The sequence below is a fragment of the Necator americanus genome, chromosome II (genome assembly GCF_031761385.1).
Source record: "Necator americanus strain Aroian chromosome II, whole genome shotgun sequence".
NCBI classification, from domain to species: Eukaryota; Metazoa; Nematoda; class Chromadorea; order Rhabditida; family Ancylostomatidae; genus Necator; species Necator americanus.
Window position 1 is genome coordinate 1,606,161 of NC_087372.1, and position 21,600 is coordinate 1,627,760.

The window sequence follows — 21,600 nt, forward strand, 5'->3', positions numbered from 1 at the left end:
GTGTTAAAAGCTCCTGGAAAATGTCAGGTTTAGTTCAGGATGAAAGAAAGTGAAAAAATGGTATCAATACATGGGTTTCCATAAGACTTGTGGTCCTCAAAATTGCACTAATAGGAAGAATTAGGATTTTTTCTCTCCTGGAACAATGCGACGCTAACAGAACTGGTGTAAAACAAGGAGATCAAATAGAAGTCCGTGAAAACTCTAGTGTACTGAGGCAAATGATCGGAAGTTGTGAGTTTACTAGGTTTTTTCTCATATCCTTCTACGAACACTTCCAACAAATTCATAAACTAGAAAGCGAGTACCTGAAAGCACAGGGCAACCACAAGACAGTCCATCTTTACCGAGATCAGAAATTCCCTGCCGGACCACCCATTGCGGAGTTGGTTGCCCCCGAGGATTCAAGCCATTGGGCTCGACGAGCGTAAAGAAGTGCCAGATGTGGTTCAGTTACACGTTCGAAGAGATTGCAATGATCGAGCAACATGGAAGCGTGTGATGATGACTAACAGCATATTAGAGAAGCGGCAGAAGGTGTCCGTGACGACGTTAAATCGCGTTGTGAACGACGAAAAACAGGATGGACTTCGGAGCCGATGGTTTTTTTTTCTCGTTTTTCCAAGCTCCATTCAATAAATATAAGCAATGCGGTTCCAAAGGAACAGATCGATGGTGAGTTCGACTCTTATCACTCGGACAACACGACGTTGACGCCCAATGACGAAGAGGTTAGCAAGTGGAGGCACAGATAAGAATTGGGGAACATTCAGCAACAACAAGTACAAATGACGAAAGTGATCTTAGTCAGCGGAGTTCATAGTCCGGATGCAGTTTAAATCCGCACGACACGAAATGATAACGTAATCGCTCGACAAATATGTATGCAACAACAACGGAAAATTAACTTCTAATAGATATACAGATACACAGATGGTGTGTATGTGTGTATGTGTGTGTGTGTATTATGTTTGAAATAGGGCAGCGACGGTGGGAGGGAGGGGAGCCGTCGGTCGGGGCGGGGCCCCGGCAACCCCAATGATGGCATAGCACGAGACACCCAGGTGAGCAAATTTTAGGATCGTAAAGCAAGCCAACATTCCTCAACACAAACATATTTGCACTTATATAAACGTTGGGATCGTTTTAAATGTTTCAACAAAACAAAATCGTTGCAAAAAATCAATATGATTATATATACAACATATAATGAAATATAAATATGAAATAAATAAATAAATATGCTAGGAAGAATTCATTGATTACAAGTGCTATATAATTAAAAACTTTAAAAAAAAATCAAAGTCACCAAAAATACTGGGAAAATGAAGTTGTCTACTCAGAAATACTTCAAAAATAAGGGATTCTATTCAGTAAAAAAATGAAATTCCTTTGAAATTGAAGAATCGCGTTTAAAAAAAGCGTGACAGTGATTCAGTAAGATGAAAGTCTTCTGAAATCGAAACTAAATTAAAACAATAATTCAGCCTATAGAAGATATTTGTGAGAATTCGTCACGGAAATTTACATCTGAATGACTGTGTTTCAAGCAGCCTGGAAAGAAAAGCTGCTACCTCTATTCTTTCTCTCTACACATGTTTCCATTGCAAAAAAAAGATGTATAAATGTTGAAGAGTTGGCATCTTTTCTTAAAAGATTGATTTCCGATTGAGAGAAAAGGAAAAACTAGAAAAAATATTTCTACTTTATCCGTAGAGTATTATAACAACAGAGGAGTAATGGGTAATTTCTTCAAGTGCTTAAGATTTCCCCTATTCTTCTTGTTTTAAAAGGAGATATAGAAGGTTCAAAACGGCATGAAGTACGGTGCGGACGCGGAAGCGACGAGGTGGAGCGTGGCGGTCAGGATCTATCTGGGACCAGTGCTAGCGCCATCCATTGCTGCAGTTCGCGAAGGTCCCATATCGATTACGCCCGACATCTCCACCGCGTCGCTTCTAGCGCTCTTCGAGCGGTTCTTTACTACCGTACTATTCCAATTCAGGATGGAAAAGTACAAATACTCTTGTACATGTATTCAGACGATAATACCAATGTTCCAAGCGACGGTTTTCCTCCGTCTCACTATTCTCGGATTATCGGTAAACTCCCTCAGGCATGGGTGCTTTATCAAGTTGAGCCCACAAACTTTTTTCTTTTTTTTTCCAATTCTTTTTTTGCACTGAAACATCCTTCCAAATTGTTTTTAGGAGTAAAATCGCTGCAAGCTTTTTGTATAGTAGTAATAAGCAATACTGTGTTGAGCCAATCAATAACTGTCAATAATATTTTCTTGCTTAAAATTATGGATTTAAAAACAGACGAATCTAACACAAAGGTTGAGATCCTAGAGGGAAAAAACCAAGCAGATAGGAGAAAAAAGTTCACATTGTGAGGAAACGCTCGTATGGATCCGTATAATTCTGTAAGCGTCATTGTTATGTTGGTGTCACGTTATGTTTGACGTCATATTTGTTTCAAATATAAAATTAATGCATGTTTTATATAAAGGATGCGAGCCCCAACACACACACACACACACACACACACACACACACACACACACACACACACACACACACACACACACACACACACACACACACACACACACACACACATACGTCAACGATACGAATATGTAAATTGCCAAATAAACGGCACCTCATTACTAAGGTTATAAAAACATATATTTTACTTGTGATCACAAATTCCTCTTCCTGGTCCACAGTCACTAGTTTCTTCCTGGAAAAGGATGCACCTATAGCTTTTCCAGAAAAAAACAGAAGTTATGAACCAAAAGAAAGATTATGTTGACATTTTCTGGACGTTCCTTTGATTGATGACTTTTTCCGAGGAGCTTAGAAATCCTTTAACGTGTTGGATAAAAATATTCTCACAGAACGGAAAAAAACTAAAACATTCCTGCTCCTAGGGGAGTGCCGGCGAAAAATAAATGGTGTAAGATTGGAGAAAAATGAAACCTGAGTTTCCCGAATTTCCGCGTCTTTTTTTTGGTTTTTTTTTTGTTTATTGTGAAAGCTATCATTTCAGAAAAATATTCAAGCAACGCTTTTGTTGAATTTCCTCCACTTATTTGCCGGAAAAAAGTGCTAGATTTTGTAAGAACTGCACAAAAATGATGAGGAATATCAACAGCCTCTTCCTCCTCACAGTTATAATTATGACCAGGTGATTTATAATTGCTAATTATTCGACGTATTTTTTGTTACTTATAATTATGATTTTTTGTACCCCCGAAAGAAAGAATACTTTACTCCTGCAGAGAACGAATGACGTGCAAAAGAAATCTATCAACGTAAATAGAAGATACAGAGATAACGGGAACAGCGAGAAGGAAAATTAAAAAAGAAAAAAAATAAAATTAAAAGAAAGGCCTATAGTTACAGGCGAGATTTATCTTATTCATTAAGAGGATGATTTGACCAAACCGAGGTTATCAAAATCTTAGTATCAGGACTTCTTATCATTCATGAACACAAAAAGTGTGGTTTGAGCTTACTGGATTTTTATTGGCTCCTATTTTTTATGCTGAAACTCCCTAAAAAAACATAATTGGACTTGATTAAGGATAAGCCATCACTGTCGACTTATCGATAAGTTCGTGTTGGATAATTGATGAAAATTACCCAATTTGTTCATGGAAAGAGCGATGTAAAATTTATATTTCTGTCTTTTTAAAATTTCTTACATGTCAGATGTTCCTACTATCTTTATAACAATTTTTAGAGGAGGTCAATGCAAGGGGAGATGTTTTTAGTTGGAAACAATAAACACAGAAAACAAAGGAACACAAAAGCAGATAACGAGCAAACACACAGAAAACACAAAAAAACACAAAAATAGAACAGTAATAGGGAAATATTTTGCTGTGTTGTATATATAACTGCTTTTTGAGAAAAAAAAGAGAATTCCCAAAAATTCCGTTCGCATACCGGGATGTACAGAACAGCTAGACGGGATACTTCATAGCGCTTTCGGAGATATTCAGGAGAAAGGCTCACTACTGACTCTTCCTGAAACTAGTCCTTTTTTGATAAGAAAAACTAATGAGAGCAAAAAATTTCCAAGCAGAAATCTTTAGATTTTTATTATAACTGCTTAATTTCGCCATTTTAGGAACCATTGGGCAGACACTGTAGTTTTTGTTTTTACCAGGATCAGTTACATAACGATCATACAGTTCTGTGCCATTGTGCCCTGCAGCATTAATACAATTGAAAAACGCTCTCAAAACACACAATCCCTTTGCTGGGGAATTGAAATAATAACAAATCCACAAACACTGGCAGATGGTAAAAAAAGACGACAAATTTTTCGTCAGTGAATAGTTGTTGACAGTTGGGGATAATCTGAAGAAGTGAAGGGTCTCTGGAAAAAATCCTCATCTTTTAATGACTCACTTGCGTCATGAACCGTACGTTGAAAAGGTTATCAGTGAATATTTTTACATCACAATGATATCACCAATATTTTATAGCCTCTAATCAAATCATATCTGGACACATTTCGCAAGCAGTAGCGTTTCATTGAACGACTGTTTCAGGAGACCCCCTGGGAATCCGGATTTTCTTCTCATTGTGAACTAAGAATATTGAATTCTAAATTTTACCTTTCTAAAGAGTTAATTTTTGGTGATTCAAAGGGAACAAAAAATAAATAAACAAGACATTAAACTTAGTGACTGTGTGGTTCTGCAACGAAATCACAAATCAAGAAGCATTCATTTATTTATTCTTTTTCCTGTATACCTAATGACTTTCCACGACATCTTAGGAACAGGAAAATGTAATGTTTCGGGAAGTCAAAAATCGCAAAATTCGTGTTACACGTTGTAGTTTCTATGAAACTGAACGTTTTTTTTGTTCTAATTGGGACAAACTCCTGGGAAGAGAAGTTTCCTCAGCCAATAGAAGAGCAAAAACTTCTCTTAAAAGTCACGGCTTTGCTTTGAACTCTCCGATAAGTTAGGATAGGAATCGAGTCATTGGATTATCTCCATCTGACCACAATTTTTAATGTCAACAACGTAATATTGGACAGAAGCCCGATGAAAAATTCGACGTGCTTAGGATAAAAGTCGAATTATAGCTAATAATAATAATAATACAATAATATATGTGTATTATAAAACTACAATATAACGTTAAAGTAGGAAAAACTAACAAGAAGCAGGAATTAAAATGTGAGCACGGATATCATTCCGTACTATTTGCAAGGATTATAAACGTAGGTTCAGCCTCTTATGATCTATCGATCCATTAAATTTCATATACGAGAAAGGAGTATGAACGTAAGTAAAAAAAAACGTAGAAGCGAACGTATTTCGCGCTAGAAACTAAACGCTAACGGATCGCTAGAATCCTTCTTTCATGTCAGCGTTTTTACGAATAAAATTGTGACATTTGTGAGAACTGCAAATTATTAATAAAGAATAGGGCTTCGCATTTGACGAGTAGCAAATGCACACAGAAATAACATTAATTTATTGATCGATTTTATTTGATTTATCTTTGTTATCATTTTTATTCGATTTATCAATCGAAAAATTTCTGCCAAGGAAGCGTCTCAAATTCTTTGATAAACTGCAATAAATTGTTTTCAGATTTTTTTTTCTGGAATTAAATATATATTTTAAGTGAAAATATTTAATAATAAAGTATCGTGTCGTATTTCCGAGCCTATGCATCCACAGTTTCAGTTTAAATTTTGATTACTTATGTAGTAAAAATTAAATAGTGCATCACACTTCAATAGTACATATCACATCAAAAGAATTTCATCCTGACAGAAGCCACGAAATATTCCTGTGAAATTTCCTGGACGTAAATTGAATGAATCGAATGTATGAATATGGTCGTCGACATTATGTTCGCCGCATAGTTGATAGATTTGAATTGCATAAAAAGTGAATATTACTTTCTTCTGGATTGTAACTTCGCTGTAATTTTTACATATTGCCTTCAATTTCAATTTTTTGTTTTTAATTGAGAGAAAATATGGTGAAATGTTAACCAGGTATGGTTTATTTAAACTATACATTAAAATAACGTCAATGCTTGGAAGTTTTTCACGCTAAGCTTCTTCTTTTATCGACCACATTTATGCAGTGCTGTTGAATGCATCAAATTCAAATGTATATGTAATATAAGGCGTGCGAAGGTCCCAAAAAAATCGCGTTAGAAATTAGCGGATTGAGAATATTTCTCCACGATTCCTTTATTATATCGGAATAATGTAGATTTTTCTATTCTATTAATATTTACACCATGTAGGCATGTGTATGACCTTGGATTTTCAGTTATCCTAACTTAATAGCAATTTAACTGATTATCGAGAGACAGTTTATCTTCTTTGAACAAACAGGTCTTGCTTTCCTGCCAAAAAAAAATTAATAAATAAAAAGGATATTAAAAGAAATATAAATTTTCCGACACGCATATTTTTGATCTCATTCCATTACCGAAATCGTTTGCTAAAGGTGGGAAGATGTAACGCAATGGTAATGGGTCCCCACTGCTTGCGTACGGTCAATAGTTCGAAACCGCCTGAGGCGAACCAAGCCGTTCTCTCTTGCGGATAAATCGATTGGCTCTAACAGGTACCTCTTTGGGTTCTTTGTAAAATATTTGGATTCTGACTTTGAAGACGAACACATCACAAGGAAGTTGAACAACGTCAAACGATTTATTCTTTATGCTAAGAGAATTTGCATGGAAATCAATGGGATTCCAGAAAAAAAAGCGCGTCTGGAAAAAAAAACGAGGAGCAACGACGAGCAGCAGCAGCAGTAAAACTGTCTACCCGTAAGTACAAGTAAGAAAATTTTAAGGGGATGTATATAAAGTGTGTGTAAAAGTGTCTGGCGTTAATCAATCCGCTTGGGATGCGCCCCCACGTTCACTTCAATTCAGAATCGTTTGAGGTTTACGAACGTGTATCTGGCCTATACAATGACTTGCGGTGGCTAGCCGATGTGTCAAGTCAGTGCTTTTATCCTCCCAGACAAGTCTGGTACCAATTTATCGACCCCGGAGGGATGAAAGGCTTGGTGAGCACTAGGGCGGATTCGAACCTCCGATCGATCGTGCAGGAAGCGGAACCTCTAACCGCTACACCACACCCGCCCCTAGGGGGATGTATATAGGGGCTGGAAATCCGGGAAATTAGCTGCTTCCACGGGGTTTCCTGCGTTTAGAAAAGCGCAATTTAACCTTCGACAGCACCGCTCTCGTTTTCTGTAGAAAGTTCTTGAAGCAGCGCTGCAGTGAGCTCATTAGCAGTTTCCTGCTCGGTTTGAAATTGAAACTATTATAAAACTAACAGAGGATATTTCTAGCAAAAAAAAATAGAAAAAAGTAGTAGTATGAAATGAATGACGGTTTCAGACAAATGTTTACATCTTTTAAATTGATGAAAAATTCACTAACAGGGAAAAAAGAAGTGGAAATCATGGATATGGAGAAATTCCAGCTTAGTAGTGTCAGAGCAGCCATTTTTGTAACTTTTCAACTAGAAGTACACATGTTTTCACCCGCACCTTTTTTTGTTTAAAAGTTTTTCATCATTCATCTTTTTAAAACGCTCTCGTCGATTACGGTATCTTTCATTTCAAACAGTACTTTTCTCTTTTTTGCTTAGCGATTGCCATTCACTGCATTTTTCAAATCACTTCCAATTTTATTGTTAAAGTTGTACTAGTTGAAGGCAAAAAAAACTGTTAGGCTCTATGTGTATGAATAGTTGTGGAAGAGCAAAATAGGGATGAAGCTGCAATGTGTTGGGACCCAGACTGAGAGCAAGGGACAAGGAAAACTCTGCCCAACACGAGGTCTTTTCAGTTCCTCGGCTTTCTTCAGTTTCATTTAACTCTATTGGAAATTGTATAAAAATCTAACTTATAAAAAAATAACAGCAATGTATCAGGAAAATTGACACAAAGACAACTTCACACAAACTGAGAAACAAGGACATGAAATAATCAGGAACAGAAATTCACATTAACTGGAATAAAATTGGTATTACATATACTTGATATTTATATTTATATTTATTTATACCGATTCATTCATTTTGCTTATATTTATTGATTAGCTATTTTAAATGTAATTAAAACTGGGCTATGTAGTCACATGGAAAGACTTTGGAACCATAGGCAGTCCTGTAATTTCTCGGAACCTTAGCAGATGACACGTTTTTGAAAAAAAAAACTACAAAATTTACCGAAAAAATACACCTTTTAGAGGTTCATGTTATAAATTTCTTCTACAGAACTTAAAATCTCTTTGATCTACTCAATCGACTAAATAAATAATAAATACTAAAGTAAACATAATTTTGTTAGTAGCAAAAATAGGCACTTTAAACATGAAAAACAGTGGCACTTGGATCAAAAATAGGGTCAAATGGGTTCTTCCACAGTCTAAAAATGAGCAGTGATATTTCTAGTGTAATCAATATTGATATCGCTGATAAGAATTTTTTTTTAGAAAGAATAAACACGAAACATTTCGAAATGAACAGAGAAATCCTGCGAATATCGGAGGGTGTAACACGATCAGATAACTACGGTCATTAGGAAGACGGCCAGCAACGATGGCGTGGAAAACGGATGGAATACAGAAAATGAATTATTATATTCTCCAGCCGTATATGGATCGAGAAGAAAATCGACGTCAGATAATCCAGAAAAATGAGAAACGATTAAGTAAAAGGAATTGAAACGTATATACGTATATGAAGTGAAAAGAGAGCATTCTCATTTTGACGTGACATTTTAGATCATCGCAGAGAAATTTAAGCAAAGAAAAATAACTGTGTCTAGAAAATGTTAGGAAAATAAAGCCCTGAGGTCTTTAAACATTACTCACACAATTTCCTGAGCTCTAAATTTTTAACTAAAGGATAAATTTGAGATTTTCTTCAACGATGTTTTTCTTAAGATCGTCTTATATACTGAAATTGATTATGAGCACAAAGCAAAAATAATTTATATATTGATGGAATTTTTGTGCGACCTCATACAGTACCTTCCATTTCATCTCGAGAAGGTACGGTATGTAAGTATTATGGGTAAATATACTAGATTTCGAAACAACAACAACATAAACTTAAGAAAGCTCATTAGTCAAAGCACGATGATATTCTCAGCAATACCGTTCCTACAAAACGTATACTGTAACTGCCAATGTAGAAATTTAGTACAGTGCTAAGCGAATCTTATCTTCGATTACAAAAGGAATAAACTTATTCGGCAAAAAAAAACTAAATTAAAACTGAATTGAACTAAAACGTTCTTTTCAAGAATTAGAGAGTAAAAAATTCTAATAATCAGACCAAAATCGATATTATTAATATTAAAAATGATAATAATAGCGGTGTTAATAATATTATTGTTATTAAATTACTTTAAAACGACTACATTTACAGATTCCAATGAGAACAACAAATATTTGTGTTATTTCATCTCTATCTATTTTTGTAAAAAAAAAGGAAAAGGCATGAAATAATAACAAATCAGAGTTTCTAGGGAGAGTACGGGCTACAAGATTTAAAAGGAAGCGAAGCGGTGCTGAGCGATGAACGTTAGATTAAAATTTTAGAAATCTGAATATTTTCAGTCAAATTCACCTCTCCTTTGCTTAAATCACTAAACAATCGGAACATATCTTCACAATATTTGTAGAAATAAAATGTAATACGCGTTCTCCGGATTTTTTCGCTGTTTAAGAATAACACTTATAATAATAATAATACTTGTAATAATAATAGTAGTTGTAAGAATTTCTTATTAAATACGTACATATATTCATAAAATGATTGGTTTCAATAGTTTTTTGTAGATATTACTTTAAGGAGTCTTATTCACAATACCCCCACCTTACATCGGGAATCTCCCAATTTTTCTTGAATTATTCAAATAAATATTTGGGAAACATTATGGTGAAACTTAGTAAGTAACCCTTTCTGGCGATTCTCATTCACTGCTCCCGCGTATTTCTATTATAAATTGATTCGTTGTAGAAATATGTAATTTCACTAGGAAACGATCACGTTTGAATTTAGATGTGACCCTTCTCAATCCATAGAATTACAGTTCACCGAATAATCTAAGCTTTTCACTGATCGAGTTCATTCTAACTGCACAAAAGGGTAATCTCATTTAAGAAGTAAATCCAAAGATCATACAAAGAAAAACTGGCGAAACAGTGGCTACCGTAACATTTCTGCTCCTGAATACAGTTAAAGTTGCGGCAATGCGTCTGCTAACTTTTTGTGTATCGCCGATCTCAAAAGTACTATTAAAAGTACAATTAGGACTGAGATGGATCTCAGAAGTTGGAAAAAGAAAAACGAGATGGGTGAGACGCCTAATTCGACGAGGTCGAGTAACGGTTGGGAGGACAATATCTCCAGCGCGATCTCTGGGCCTACACAGACCAACACGACCCGCGAATTTCTCGAACTAGATATCAAGTCCGTCTCCCTGGAACGCACGCATCCACCAGATAGGAAGTAGCCGGGTGTTTGTCCTCAAAGAAGTCCTTAAAACACTGTGTTTTTTTTTCTCAAGGACATAAATTAGGGAGGAGGTGGATTTTGAGGTCTTGAAAAATTTGGCAAAACAAAAAAGAGAAGGGTAGAACACCTCTTTAAGGTAGAAAACACGGTGATTTAGACTTTTACGCGTCTAGGATCATTATATTCAAAGCGAACATCGTAAAAAATAACAAAAAATAGTAAATAACTTGAAAAAAAAACCTTTTTCATATTTTCTACTAGAAAAAATCAGCGATGCTCATTTTTGTACCATACAAATTGAGAGATTGTTTTTTTCCAAAACTCTTGACCACAGCCACTTTTCTATTTCGATTGAATCGTTTTTATTTTTTTCCCTCTTACTTTTATGCGCAATTTTACCACTACTAGGTTTTTTTTTCTTTCTTTATAGTTTCTTTCTAGTTCGTTCATAATTTCTTTAAAGGCTGCCCTACACTGTCGACGATTTTTTTCAAATTACCTCCTCTAAACATGAAAACAACTCTCTGAAATTAGGCACAAACCAAACTATTTCCCTTTTTCGGTTCTTGTTTTCTCTAATTTCTCCAGAAGGAAGTATTCCGAGCCATATCTGCCTCCAAACGATTTTCTTTGTGATCGTTGCTATCGAGGATAAATGTAAAAGTACTTCAAGTCTCTCGAAGACTAAATACGAATTCTGGAGTTGCGCCTAGGAAATTTACATCTTGTTTAGCATTAAATTTTCTTTCAAAGTGTACATATTTGAAATCTTGAAATCTACGCTACATTTGCTTACGTAAAAACAGCAGGATACGGTCCTGATAGGAATCTTTGTTTGTAGATTCGATAATTTCTTTAAAGGCTGCCCCGACATTGTCGACAAATCCGTTCTCTTTTTTTCTTCAAATTTATGGCGCAAACTAACGAAGGAAAAAGTCGCAGCTGGCAGAAAAGGCTCGAATCCTTATTTAGCTTCCTCGAACTTTTGTTACGATTTTTAGAGCCATATAACACATGGAAACCGGTAAAAAATCACATAGACCCTTAACTCGACTAAGATGTGGGAAGGAGTAGTCCATAAATAATTCCTGTAATGAGGAACACGATTCCGTGGCTAAAGAGTCGTGGACATTTCCATGAAAATAATTTTATTCCTTTCTCATTTGGTCTTAGTCCTAATGTTCCACAATTTCTTGAAGGAGCAACGGAATTAGCGAGGTTCCGAGACTACAAGGTTCCGATTCTTCCGGACCGATTCCGGACCGCTCGGTAGATGGTTCGATCGCGCTCGAGTGCAACCAAGCGTTTCAGCTCGTCGGCTGACCTTAGTAAGGCATTGTATGTTGCACATAAGTTCATAAACCTCTAACGAATCTGGATTAAAAGTCGAACGCATTGGGTATCCCAAGCGGATCCAATAACGACCAAAATTTTTTACCGCAGGTAATTATCAACCTGAGTAAATTAATCGAGAAAACCTCCGCTTCACTGGTTTTCTCAAGACTCTGGACTTCCACTCCATCCTGTGCTGGTTCTGGATAATCGTCAAAGCATGATTTCAGTTTTTTCTTCATGGAATGAGAAAAAATACTATATAAAACTGTGCATAGATAAACTAGTAATTCACCAAACACCTAACTCCACTTTCGACCATCATTCGTGGGATGTTTTATGTAAAATTAAAACCGAATTGTACTAATTGCACAGATTTTGTGTCCAAATCCGCTTCCCATATCGTCATTGAAATTCGAAATCCACAACTAATGTTTGTTTTTGTGGACATAGCACCACAATCTCCTCTTTCCAACCAGGAATTATTATTTTTGCAGTAAAACATCGGAAAAGGGAAAGCTTGGAACAAAATCAAAGAGGTTTTTAAAAAGCTGTCGTAGCGATTTTCAATTGCTCTAATTTTTCTCAGATTTTTGTGTCAAAAGAACTGAGGAGAGAAGATTGGTGACTTCTTTGTAGCGTCCTTAGATCTAGAAACTCTTGTTCCATTTTTAACTCACCGTCACCAAACAAATATCTTTGGGTTTGAGTGAGCTATGAACTTAGATGCAACCTTATTTTCCTGGATTTATTCGTCAAACAAGAAAGATGTTGATGTAATCATCAGCTTTTCGTGAAACAAAGAAAAAATAGATAAAATAGTGCCTTCCTGCAACAAAAAAGATGATGACTGAAATGCATAAGTGAAATAAAGGATTGCTATCTACATGTTGCAAGGAACAGAACTTATAAAATATTTCTTTGGATTGCTATCTACATGTTGCAAGGAACAGAACTTAATAAAATAGCATTTCCGCTCCAATTGCTTCAAAATTATGATGAATGAAGCGTGTTCGAAATTCGATTGCGCCTGGTAATACGAATTAAAAACGGCTACAGTATGAAACTTGCATAAAACTTACATAATTGGATCGACACCTTAGAAAAATTGAGTATCTCGACGCTTTGTCTTATGACGAAAATTTGCAGAATAATTAATTTTAATTAAGGAGGAAAAAAATTGACGGAAAAATTGCCTGAAGAATCTCGCTAGAATGATGAGATTCTTTGGGATTTAGAAGACTGAAACCCGTAGATCAAAAAAATCCATGCAACTTGCGGCTGGCAGTGATGATAAATCGACGGTTTTTGTGGGATGTTTTCAACTGTACCTTTTCCTTTCTGTTTTCTTTTCATCGGATCCTATTGATTCCGCCTTTCTTGTTTTTTTTTCTGGAATACTAGTAAAGGTCTAGTTGTTAAAAATTTTCACTTGACTTCGATTAGAAATTGTAAATTTTAGTTATGTAGTAGCATCTGTGCCTCAGTTTATTTTTGTTCCTTGGTGGAAAATCTCTCAATTTGACAATTTCGGAGCCGGAGCCATTTTTAAGAGGCTACTAAATAAAATCCCTTTCTAAGCGCTATTAACCATAAACAACAGGAGAAAGCTCCATGTTCAACGCTACGTTGAGAGCTTGCAGTAATTTTTTCTTCTCAGGTGACATTATCTGCTTAAATGCTAAGTCCGGGAACTTTAATTAAGGAAATACCGAAGATAATAGGCTATAATTGCATATCACGGGTTTTTTTTTTGCAAATTAAATAACGTGATGATATTTCTGTAGAATTCCTGCAAATAAATCGAGAGTTTATTTTGTTTTTGATTAAGGCAATTTATGGATAACGTACAAGGATTTTCTTCTTTATTCTTAGAACAACTTTGATGATTTCTACGTGAAATTGAAGCATCAGGTAAGGTGACCGTTTTTTTAGCGAAAATATTACTGATTGATGCTTATGAAGCGATAAAATTCAAAAAAGATTCAACATAAGGTTTTGCTTATCCCAATATGGACCACTACACTAACGGTCCGTGTTTTTTTAGAACGTAGTGAGAACTGAAACCTGCCTCGATTTCGTTACTGCAAGTCATGGTTGAAGAGTCATCATTAGGTAAGGTAAGGTACCGCCAACATCATTTTTCTTGGATTATCCGGGGAATTCTTGGAATCCGGGGAATAATTTTTTTCTTCGATTCTTAGTTTTAAGTGCACATACAGCTGCCAGAGAATTGAGGATAAAAAAAAGCTTCTATTCTCACCAAGCTCCTTCCAGAACTTTCTCCAGAGATCACGTGGAACATTTTGTTCTAGAAGGCCGAACAGATCAATAGTAGAATTCGAATCAATTCATCCCGCTGAAGATTTCAGGATAAATCCTCTAAGAAACGTGACCAATGCATAATAATAAGCACTTTTATTATGTTTGGGATTTCTCGATACCCAGAATCTACCTTTTAGGAGAAAATTAGAGTTAGAATTACTGTACATGGACATGAATTACCCTATTCTAACTGTTTAGAACATAAAAAGCATAGACATCAAGCACCGTTTAATCTGCTTTTAAAATAAAATATTTTTAAAATGAGGAAGAGCAAGTTCCGTCTTTTTAGGCTTTGAAAAATAGTACTGCTAAGAGGGAACTTACGTAAATTGTCCCATTTATTTTTAAACTTCTAAAAAAAGAAACAAAAACCAATCATCCTACATTTTATAGGAATTTATTTGGATTTTTACTAATTTGTTCTAAGTTTGTTTGAAAATTTCTACTAATACCAAATTCACTTTTTGAGAGACTTTTTGTATTATTTAAAATGGTAGAACTGAAGACGAGAAGAGAGAGCTAAAGGCTTTTTTTTCGAGTGAATACATAGAAATGAAATGCGATTCTTATAGCATAGCGGAGTTTGGACTCTTCCAGAAAACCCTGCGTTACAAAGCGAAGACGTTCTTCGAACTACGAGTACTTTGATATGTGTTATCGCGGGAACAGCCTCGAGCACCGAGGTTTACGTCCGCTACGGGTCCTAAGGTCATCCTACGGCTACCTCCGCGTCGCGTTGTGCGTTCTCTTCACCGATCGACCTTATCTATTTGGGTTATTTGCGAAGATTTTTCACTTCGAACATCTGTTTTCAGCCGCTCGAATAAACGATTCTCTTGATGTTTGCGAGATTTCAAGCAAGGTAAGCCCGATAGTTTGCACTAATCTTTGAAAGTTCAAATTTTTTCCACTAACTTTGAGGGATTCCATGTTCCCAGTCAGTCCTACAGTTGTTTTTTTTGTCGTTTTTATTTTTTTTTACGGCGGAAGAGAGCTCAATTTGCATTTTAAATTCGCTCCAACTATCTAGTATGCTATCTAGAAATTATGTGTCGATCAGCAACGGAATTCTAATCGATTTTGATCTAGGCTATTTTCAAATGCGTCCAAGATCGCGTCCGTGTCTCAGCCTATCAATCGGATTATCACCGTAGAATGGACAGATGGTAGGGAATTTTTTAGAATATTTTTATACTCTCTGAATATCTAATTTATCTCATGATTCTGTTCTAAGCATGCTCGAACTCTTTTTGCTATTTCTTCTCCTGGAAAGACTCTTGGAACCATTTTTTTCTATCCGTCTGTATTGATTGTCCTCGGATCACCGCAGTTCGATCGTAGGACAAAAAGTTTTGAAGATTTCTACATGAAACTTTGGAATGAGAATCAATTTTTGAGCCTCTGTACATTTAATTCTGAACATTTTAGGTTTACTGGTTAACATCATTTTCGAGGATTTACTTCTGAGTGTTTCCGCAAAATTAGCAATTTGATTTTTCCTCCTCACGAGTACATTCCGTGTGTTTATAAAAACCTACTACTCAAATTTTGGTCTGATGATTTTCCTCTCACCTTATTATCGATTTATTAATATTATTTTTCTTCGTCATTATTTATTCTTTATGTTCATATTATTGTTCATTTCATTATTGTTCTACATTTAAATATATTATTATATTTTATATTTAAAATTATATTATATTATATTTAAAATATTTTTAAAATATTTGTTATATTATATTTAAAATATTTTCAAGTTTCGTTAGTCTCTAAATGTACTTTTTATACATACTTATTTTTGTTTGTTTTTATTTTTTTCATATAAAAAATACGAACATATGTCATTCTAAACATTGTTTAGTGAATAATCTTTCTAAATCCTTCTTTTTTAGTTAAATTTTCTATGGATAATGTTTACTCCAAACGCCGATGTCGCTTCGCTACCTATCAAATCAGATTACTGCTCACTAATTTAGTAAATTAGCTCTTACCAATAATTCTTTAATTGTTTTACTCTATTTATAAATACAGATGTAATCACCTTGCCTGTATACAAGAATCATATTGTGTTCATATGTTTTTTTTTTTTGGCAATTCTATTTGTTTGAAAGATTTATCAGCCGATATCTATTTCTCTAAAAAAAACCCGTTCTCTTTTAATTTGAGAGGTATGGAAAATCATTTAAAGTGTCCAGAAGTCTTTCAATGTTGCAGGATTTCATGAAAATAATAGTCTTTTAAATGCTTCCAGACGGATGTCCTTTCCTCTTGACACTGTGAGGTCATGACCTCTGTGAATCAGTGAAATTTCACTGACATTCACTGAAATTCTTCTCGTAAATCCGAGTATGCAGTCAATCTCCACATTTGAGTGAAAAATAGCATTGGAAGAACGGAAAATATTCATTCCCTTAGCTCAGAAATGCTGTGAATGTCGAAATTACAATTACAATTACAATTTTTCTTTCTATTTTTTCCTTCTAAATATTCTCAGGTATGAAGGGAAGATTCCCTGTGATATGGTTGAGAGATTGTTCGCCGGATCCTGTCACCTACTCAATTGGACCTGCAATGATAGCAAGGTATGATCGAGGGGATTTTCTGGAGATCATCACAGATTGAGAATGTCTTCCTGAAATGATACTTTTCTTGAACAACTCGTCGTAGTGAAAGACCCTCTAATTAATAAAAACATATTTTTCTTATTTAAGAGCATATTTTGGGTGACAAAAAGTGGTCGGGTGGAATTGGTTCCAACATCATTTGCTCTACAAAAATATCAACAAAAATATTATGATGATTCTGATGCTTACTTTACCATAAACTTTGGCTTGCCGGAATTATTTCTTCTTTTTAGTTTGTCCCAGGAATTACTACAAGCGTTACTTCTTAACATTTTGGTGAATTTGTCTTCTTCTGAGCGTAAAAACGAAAAGATAAAGTCACCTGTTATTTACACGAACGAACCTTTTGCACTTTTTCTACTGCATTAAAATATCCTGGAGGTAACCGAAACTGCATGCAAAAACGTTTTTTTTTGCTGTGAAGGATAAACAATAAGATGGAATTTTTTAAAGGAATTTAACGATGAACGAATTTGATGTGGAGCAGTCACCGAAGTCGGTCCGTTTAGAAAATGATCAGCTCGTAATCGATTGGGAGGATAGTCAGTCGAGGTGGGTTCGGGATCTGCCTGCGGAAATCATTTCATATATAACTGCCCCGATGACAGCATGAAATCCACTTGTTCTTCTTTTAGATTCGATTCAGGCTGGTTACGTACACGAAATCCGTCGGATGACGAAGCGGCAAGTCTGAGGCGGAAGGTGTACTTGTTCCCCGAGCGGACATGGGGAAAGAACGAAATCGAGGCGAGGCTCAAGAGATTCGATCACAACGCGGTAATGAATGATGATAAGGTAGTGGAACTGTTCCTAATTCGATCGTTTGTTTGTTTTCCTTCATTAAAAGGTGTAGCGTTTAATATTACTTTAGCTTTTACACTTTTTGAAAATTTTATCTGGGAAATTTGAAGAAAGAAGTGATTTTTTAGAGGAAAAATTTCAATGCTTGCTTATTGTAGACCCTTCATGACTTTCTCGAAGCAGTATGTATGGACGGCATAGCTGTAATCAAAAACGGTCCCATTGGGACCCGACGCGCTGTTCCTGATATCGGCGAGAGGATCGGACTCATACACAGTACTCATTTTGGGTGAGAATGATCCGTCACTCATAAAAAGTGCAGAGTTGCCGAACATGTATAAAATCTACGTAAAGAGAATTCAACAATAAAAAGAAAATAAATTGGTAGCAAATAAATTTGGTGGAAGAAGAAATTAAAAAAAAATCCTGACGGAATTTCTCTTTCGAGCTCCCTGACCATGAACGAAGTAGCGAACTTGAAGGTTACGTATATCACGAAAATGGCGGGCTAGGAATAAGGCGCGTAAAACAGTTCGCTGTGATCAGTCTTCCCAACAATGCCACTTACTACGCGATAAAACGCGGGCAACTCCATGATCATCCATGGTCCTCCATCCAATTAATATAACTGAAAAAGCCGCAGAAGCTGCCCCATTCGTACAATCGTAGACACGCAACACACGGATAGCCCTCGTTCTATTAGTCGTAAAAAGTTGCATCGTTAGGGAAATAGGATCACATACGACCGTCTTACACGTCTTTTTGGATTTGTACAAGAAAATGACCAACGTCACGTTCATAGACGTGAAGTATTTGTTCGTGGTGAGATCCGAGAGCAAAATCGTTTTCCTTGTGATACACTGCCTTTAAAAGACATAGTCGGAAAAGAAATGAGATTCTAAGTTGTAACCCGTTTGGAATACTATTGTTATATCGCTATAATATTGTTCTAAATCGATCTTAAATAAGGAAATGATTTATCAATGGAGAAAACACTTGCTGCCAAGGATTTCAATAACCTCAACCATCATACATCTGAGGCTGTGGGCTGTAGATCTCAAATCCATAGGCTCAAATTTGTGGAAGAACAAAAATTCACTTTTAAATTATCTATCTGTTTGGCATGAAATGCAAAATTTGATGATTTTCTCAAAGTTAAGACGTTCTCCATCTCTAACTAGGTATTTTCAGATGAAAACAGGCGAAATAAAGAGCAACCTGATTTCATCTCCGAACATTTCACAGTAGCGAATAAAACTGCAATTTTATGATTGGTTTGAAAATATTTTTGAAGCAAATTTCAAGTTCACTCAGTTTTCTGCTTATTCTTTTTTTACAGAAATGTGCAAAATTTTAACTGTTTTGTTTTCTGGTATCATATCATTTACTTAAAAGTTAATTTTAGTCTAACATAAGTATCGGCTGTATCGATTTCTTGAATTTAGAGACTGCAAGCGCTCATATTTATATGTAATGATGGAATCCAAGAATCTTTTGGCCATCGGATCCAGTTTCAGTTCATTTCTACTTATCGCTATCTAAATCTAACACAAATTCTCTTCTTACTGTTTGTGATTTTGTGGATTTGGAAGTTTCCATGCTATGCAGCATTTAAAAAGCGATTATTTTTCATTTATTAGCTCTTAGATAAATAATTTCATCAATTTTCATCTTATTGCAAGGAGTGCATTTTTCACTCGGATTTTTTTTTTTCAGAAAAGTCTTCGAGGTTACCACAAAACCAGATGCAAGCAATAAAGCGTATGCTTCCGATGGAGGTCTTCCATTTCACACAGATTTCCCCTCATTATCTCATCCACCGCAGGTGAAACAAAAGGATTTCAGGACTTATAGCTCTACGCTAGGAATATTTCGGTTTTTAACTGAAAATATTAACACTGAAACTTTTTCTAGTAGTTTTATTCAGCTTCAAATGCTTCATATGATTCAACGTGCCGAGGAAGGCGGAAACAATTTGTTCGTCGATGGTTTTCATGTCGCTGAGCAGGTACAATTTTTTTTTGCGCGTAAAGAAAAGAAAAGAAGAAAAAAAGAAATTGCAGAAAAAAAAATGAAATGTAGAAATTGAAGCTTTGTAAGGTATGGTGAACAGAGTGGGGACTCTATAATGATTTACGAGGTCAACCACTGTTTCAAAGTCAAAACTCCCGGTTGGTATTGGGCGGTACCGAACCATCGAGCGATCAGCCGTAATGGTGACCTCGTACCACTGCGCTATGCCAGTCACAGAAGTAGGAGATCTAGGATTTATTCGAACGAGAAATTCAAATATGATGAGGCAGAAAATTTTTTTTAAAGTGAAAAATAATAAAGAAAATAAAAAATATAAAAGATTTCAATTTTGTCTTTTTGTCTACGGATATTATTTAGAATTGTTTGAAGAGGGAAATTAAAAATATGTTGGCACTATTTCTGGAAATTAGCTTCAAATTCGTGGAGGAATCGTGATCGAAAATTCCTTAAGGGTTAATGGGATCTTTAGAGGAATAGTGGTAACAGATAAAAATGCTGTGGAACTCGTAACGCACCTTGAATCATTCAATCCACGATATTGGCACAGCGAAATTACTATGAGAATCAGAGAATCCTCTTCCATAATTCCTCAACAATTATCTTTTTAAGCTTCGCCGAGAAAAACCGGATGTATTCGAGATTCTCAGCAAATATTCGCTTGAATTCATAGAAGAGGGTTACGATATCCACGATGGACCGGATTCCACTCCGAAAAAATTCGAATACAACATGTGCGCTCGCCATCGTACCATCAAGTGGGTTTTCTTCTTCATTTTATTGATGAGGCTCAATTGTTCCACTTCATTTCTTACCGGTGTAGTACGTAGGCTGAATGAAAAAGGTCGAGTGATCAAAATCCAGTTTGGAAACGCTATGAGGAGTTGGTTCTACGACTGTAATCCAGAGCGAATTCAGGATATCTACAGGTGACTGTTTTCTTTCGGTTTTTGCCTTCCGATTTTTTTTTACTTTCAGCTAATTCCACCGTTTATTTTTCAGAGCACTTAAAACATTCACGGACTACTGTTATCAGGATAGAAACGTCCTGAAATTCGCCTTAGAAAATGGTACGCCACAATATTTTAGTAGTTTTTTTTGGAAATTTTTTGGTGTTCCACCAACTCGGTGCTATATAATAATTGGGCATTTCTGCGATTCTGGATTTTTTTCACACCCGTTTCGTTTCAGGTCATAACGAAGTTGGAAATCTTTCAGAAATGCTCCTAACATATTTTTTAAAACTTGACAAATTCCTTTTAAAAAGTACTGTTTTTTTTGTTTTATTTCACCTTTTTCTTCCTACCGTAATCCATCGCCGTTCCAATGCCCGAAAGTTTGCTCGTACTACTATGTACTATCTCGTAAGAATACTGCAGTTGCTTTGTTTTCCAGGCGATACCGTACTCTGGGCAAACACACGTCTGCTCCATACGCGTGACGCATTCCGAAACGCAACGAACGCTAGCCGTACACTCACTGGTTGCTACTTTGCCTGGGACATCGTGAAATCCAGAGTACGATTCCTACGAAGAAAATTGGCGCTTCCGAGCGCACAACCGTCAGCATGATCGATTCTTTTGTCGAGTCTATCGATCGATTGTATTTTTGTGTACAAGAAGGTTGTCGAACAACGGATCTACACCTCACATATTTATATCACAGCAATAAATCTATACTTCAAAAATAAATACAAAATGAAATTTCACCTGAACATCTTCTCAAAATCGAGACAACATCATCTTCTAAGAAGGGAAAATGTGTGTTAGAATTAGAGAAGCGAACAGTAGAAAAAGGTGCCGTTAATCCTGAATTTTTTTTTAAATATTCTATCAAAAATCAAATTTTGGCATAATTTTCATATGAATCAGGATCGACGACGTTCACAACAACTAACGAATCCGCTAAAATGCAGGTGCATTGAAGAAAGCTTCGAAGTAATGGA

The 21,600-nt window shown here is 35.7% G+C and overlaps 1 protein-coding gene across 1 annotated transcript; it reads left to right on the forward strand.

The window, feature by feature from the left end:
• Positions 1 to 15,038: 15,038 nt before the first annotated feature.
• On the forward strand, positions 15,039 to 21,226 carry RB195_016588 (uncharacterized protein; the record flags this gene model as incomplete). The annotated part of the gene is made up of 12 exons (XM_064183178.1): positions 15,039 to 15,061; positions 15,289 to 15,365; positions 16,694 to 16,781; positions 17,277 to 17,375; positions 17,459 to 17,618; positions 17,783 to 17,913; positions 19,341 to 19,449; positions 19,552 to 19,632; positions 20,268 to 20,413; positions 20,486 to 20,584; positions 20,658 to 20,725; positions 21,051 to 21,226. The coding sequence occupies 12 exons, from the start codon at positions 15,039 to 15,041 to the stop codon at positions 21,224 to 21,226; spliced, it is 1,257 nt and encodes a 418-aa protein (XP_064039059.1).
• Between the last annotated feature and the right edge of the window lie 374 nt (positions 21,227 to 21,600).